Source organism: Dreissena polymorpha, chromosome 7, assembly GCF_020536995.1.
Source record: "Dreissena polymorpha isolate Duluth1 chromosome 7, UMN_Dpol_1.0, whole genome shotgun sequence".
NCBI classification, from domain to species: Eukaryota; Metazoa; Mollusca; class Bivalvia; order Myida; family Dreissenidae; genus Dreissena; species Dreissena polymorpha.
In genome coordinates this window covers 26,302,546-26,307,795 of record NC_068361.1, presented here as the reverse complement: position 1 = coordinate 26,307,795, position 5,250 = coordinate 26,302,546, and the positions used below count along the sequence as shown (strand labels likewise).

Here is a 5,250-nt window from a genome sequence, read left to right as displayed (position 1 = left end):
ACATATTTGTGTATAATATCGACATTTACGTTGTGTGATGATAAACCTATTAAGAACATTACCACTAGCATGTTTACTTCTTTAAATATTGTGGATTAAGTTAGAATGTACATACAGACTATGAGTTGCAATGTATAGACGCACCACTATCATTTAATAGGATTCTTTCTATGAAGATGAGCCAATGTCAGCAGAGTATGGAGAAGAACTTCACAGATGCAAACAAATACAATAATGCATGTAACAATAAATCAGTGCACTGTAAATTGATATTATTAAAATATTAGTTTGCGCCTGGGCAGACAAAAACACGTTTGCGTCGAAATCTATACAAGGTTTTGACAAGTTTAAATGGGCGCAGACATAGTACACATCATAAGCAAATTTCAAAACTCCATTTTCTTTTTTATTGGACAGCAGTTTACTGTAATGTATTTTAACATAAAAATGATTAGTTTTGTTAAGTATTTTACTTTATGTTTTTATTGTATATGTAATAACCTTGATCATACAATTAACTGTTATACAAATAGTATCAGGAAAAGCAAAAAGTCACTAACGCATATACAAAATAACAATACAAATGCAATGATACTTCTATACTATGTTACTACTAAAAGAACATACATGTCAGCTTTCAATCAATACATTTATTACGTATTTTACTGTATGTTTTGTATTTAATATTTCGTAATCTTGAACATACAATGATACTAAAATACAAATAGTACTAGGAAAAGCCTAGTCACTTTTTTACGCATATACAAAATAACAGTACACATGCAATTATACCGTTTATACTATGTTACTATTAAACGAACATGTATGTTTGCTTTCCAGTAGTAACAAACTAAATATCGTCGGGCTCATACATTGCTTGTTCGTCTTTTTGAATAGGGCGATTCGCAAGTAAGTTTCGATCGCACTTTGGCCCTGTCGCACTCAATGACTGTTTCCTTGTTAACCGTATCTGAACCCAGTCTTGACATCTTAGAACTTTGTGTCGATGTGTTCTGTCGCGCTGCATGTGTGAAGAAGTCTTTAATGCGACCATTACAGCATAAACAAAGCAACAGTTTCACTTGCTGTCTAAATTTCCTCCCTGTTGCACAATACAGGAAAAAGTTCATGCTGTGGTTGATGTACATTAACATCTCAACGACAGTGCGAGCAAGTGTAAGGATAGCATATTTCCGTTTGTATTCGTAAGAATGAACGCTTGTTTTGTCGTCCCCTAATAAAGCATTTACAAGCATCAGGATATTCATTGGGAGGGTCGTAATAAGAAAAGTAAAGGAGACAGCCAAAAGCATGCAAGTAAGTTTTTTACTGCTTTCGTTGCTCCGTTTTACTGTACATCGGCTACGAGCCGACAAATATTTGTTTGTAAGAGGCATCATTTGAAGCTCGTTCCGCTGGCGACGTGCTTCCAAAACACGACGTACAATCATAGAGTTAAGGACTGAAATTATCACGAATGGAACGAACGAGTAAACTGCCGCATCAACCCAGGGCCAAATTTCTTTAATCAATATTACATGCTTGACGCTGGCGTCGCATTTTGACGACACTGTTCCGTTAATGTCATTTGAACGGAGCTCCACTGTCCAGAAAATGTGTGAATTCAGAAGACAAGTTGCCAACGTGATTGTAAGAATAACTATCCTAGCCCTGACGACGTTGCATATTCTTGGCGCCTTCAATGGAAACTTAACTGCAATAAATCGTTCAATAGTAACGGCAATTATCAGCCAAACGGACGTAACGCTGCTGACGTATCCAAAAAACGTCACCAGTTTACACATACAGTTTGATATGATCTGTATATCCAACGCAAAGTTACTAATCCACATTCGCAGCAGTCCGATGTAAAGCACAAAGGTATCCATTATAGCGAGAAGGGCGAGGTAGCAGTAAGTGCTTACTTTAAACATGTTCCTAGACATGATGACAAAAGACAGAACATTACCAAAGGTACCAAGAATTAGGAGAATCGGCGGGACGTAGAGCTGCAAAAGCCTGTTGGGTTCCATGTATTCGGGGAAGTTAGCCCAAATTTCACTACCGATGTCAACTTTATCGCTCGTCTGTCTGCATTCCGGCGCCTGCTGTACCGCAAGAAGGATGTCCGTGTAGTCATACCCAGCGGCCGTCAGCTCGGTCACCATGTGCGTTAGATTTATATTGCAAGGCATAAGTGATAGTTCCTTGAACTCATTGGAAGCCATCTGAAAGGAAAGCATAGCTGTACTTGAACACAATTACATTTGCCAAAATATATATAATACATTAACAATTATTTAATCCTTTGAGATATCCTATTTCATGATGAATTAAATGATTAAGGTATATATTTTACGCGTAATAATTTATTAACTTGTAAATGATATAATTTTTCGCGAAATTGTAACTCAGAATGATAAAGGCATAAGTTTTTTGCAATACAACTGATTATAATTATAACTATAATAATAATTATAATAATAATAATCATAAATAAATAATTATACTTATAATAATAATAATAATAATAATTATTATTATTATTATTATTATTATTATTATCAATAATAATATTATTATTGTTATTATTATTATTTTTATTATTATTATTATTATTATTATCATTGTTATTGGTATTATTATTGTATTTGTATTATTATTAATTTTGTTGTATTATTAATATTAGTATGTGCACTTGCTCTAATTTCTTGCATTGCTAAATTGGAGACTATATTACTATTTGTATTGTAAGATTCGTTATTAGATAAAATATACACCATGTATCTACATTTCAAAATACATATATTAATATCAACATTTTTATAAGGACGTTCTGATACCTTATTGTTTCCGATCATATAAAATCCAAATCCAGCAAAGGCAAATTAATAGCGTGCAAATTTATCACACGCACAGTTTCTTTAACTTAAACATATATTTTAATATCCACTTCGCATGAATATTATGAACGCGCACTAACAGACAGCAATATGTGTATGCATATTATCCGAGGATACCTCTTTGTGTCGCCTTTTCGAAAACACTCACATATTGATGCAAAATGAAGATATTTCTAAGGAATGGTCCAGTACCGATGGCTATTGTAATTTTAGTGTGTGTAGCCTTATCGGAAATTTGTGCGTTGCGTGCTTCGAGATTTCGCGCGCATCTGTGTCATTATATCTTTCAATATATCTTCTTATGAATGTGATCGTAAAATATTTTAATAAATGACAAAGTACAAATAAATCTAACTTGGAAGAAATTGTATAATATCGTTCCGAAATAAATGAACTTATCTTTGTATAAAACGTTAGACAATTTAGCCATCACTTTCAGTGACTTAATAAATGTATAGTGATTATCTTGATTTCCTGTTTACATAACAGTACCTAGTGTATATACACAATGCTTCTGCTGTACAGAAATAATTATAATACTAATTTGATACAAACATAGATAATGGTCATTAAATATATATAGTACTTTAAAATGTATTTATCGCCTAAACGGACACTAACATACATTATGGATTAAATAAATATTAAAAAGTAAAACAAATTAAGCTGTTTTTCGACATCAAAGTAAGTACATGGATATGCATCAACCAATTTAAATAAAATAATACAAATTCGATTAAACAATACGTATGTCGCAAACATTCATAGAATGACATGTTTCTGTTAATTCAAATTTATACAAACAACAACTTCTAAATGACGTCCAATTAGTGTTATTAATTACCATCTTGAAGATAAACAAAGTTCAACGTCCTAACAAAATTTAACGTGAAGCTGTTATTATATCAGACAACAAGATTGATGTGGTTGTTTTGAGGCGTTCTCATTCTGACCGCTAATTGTTTTCCAATAACAATGTTTTTGCATATCTGATTTCAAAACGTCTCTATAATTTTTGCAATGCGTTATTTTAGTACAATAAAAATCAATTTACAAGTATGTGTGGTGAGTATTCATGATAAAACATTGAATGGAACTCTGATGTTGATCTAAGTTATTTTGAACATGTTTCTTTAACCTTTATTTGCATATAAATGAAAATACTAAAGCCCTTGAAGAATTGATATGTTATATATTTTCTTACAATGTATCTTCTACCTAGAAAAAGCAGGTGAATTCTGCGTAACAAAACTATACATTATTGTTTGTTTGGTTTTAAAACAATCATGCGTATCAAAATGAGTGTGTGTCTTTTTTTATTTTATGCTTTCCGGTGGTTTACAGAGAAATATCAGTGAATTAAAACTGATAATTTCACTGTCTCAAACAATGAAAATGAACAGTATACACTTATTTCATGGATGCGCGGTGAACAGTCAAAACTGTTTCCCAAGGTATCAGGGATGACTTTGGTACTGTTGCCCGTGGCCGATAGGCCGAGGGCAACAGTTCCAAATGTCAGCCCTGATACCGAGGGACAACAGTTTTGACTGTTCACCAAGCATCCATGAAATAAGTGTTTTATTACCTGATCAAATTTCCAACATAGAAATTACAGCAAACTAAATTATTATTTACACACAACAGTAATCGATAAAATAAATAATTTTGACTGTTTAAGTGTAAAATGACGTCATTTTTTCGACGAAATGACGTCATTATTCCAGCGGGCAACAGTTCAAACTGTTTACCGGTCAACAGTTCGATATTCACCGGTAACAGTTTAAAACATTGCAAATTTCTTTTTTCGACGAGGAAATAGCAAAAATAATTAATTATCATTTATATAAGACATCAGGTAATAATAAAAATTATTGATAATTTTCACTGGTTACTATGAAATGACGTTATTTTGTTGACGAAATTACGTCATTATATCAGCGAAATTCTTTAGTAAGCTCTTTAACAATATATATATACGGTGAGAAAAAGCATAACATGAAAAGAAAATGTGTTTCATTCGGTGGAATATCGATTTTAATTCACTCTTGATCATAGAAAATATATATTTTCAGTCGTGGCTGCGCCACTCGTGAAAATATTATTTTCTATGATCACTCGTGAATTAAATTCGATAATCCACCGAATTCAACAATTATCCTCTATTTATTAAAATAAGTTTTAGATACATTTCCCATTTTTAGACACATATCGATTTTTACAATAGTCCCCATATCAGCAATACTATGTTCTTCATAAATACGTAGTTTAGTTTCCAGTATATATTTTGTATGCCTATGGCACGAGTTATTAAATCATTTATCTTGTTATTATTCTATTGCATTAA

The 5,250-nt window shown here is 32.1% G+C and overlaps 1 protein-coding gene across 1 annotated transcript; it reads right to left on the bottom strand.

Moving 5' to 3' along the window:
- Positions 1-866: 866 nt before the first annotated feature.
- Positions 867-2,168, bottom strand: LOC127839560 (growth hormone secretagogue receptor type 1-like). The gene has a single exon (XM_052367949.1). It carries the CDS (start codon positions 2,166-2,168, stop codon positions 867-869), a length of 1,302 nt encoding a protein of 433 aa, XP_052223909.1.
- Between the last annotated feature and the right edge of the window lie 3,082 nt (positions 2,169-5,250).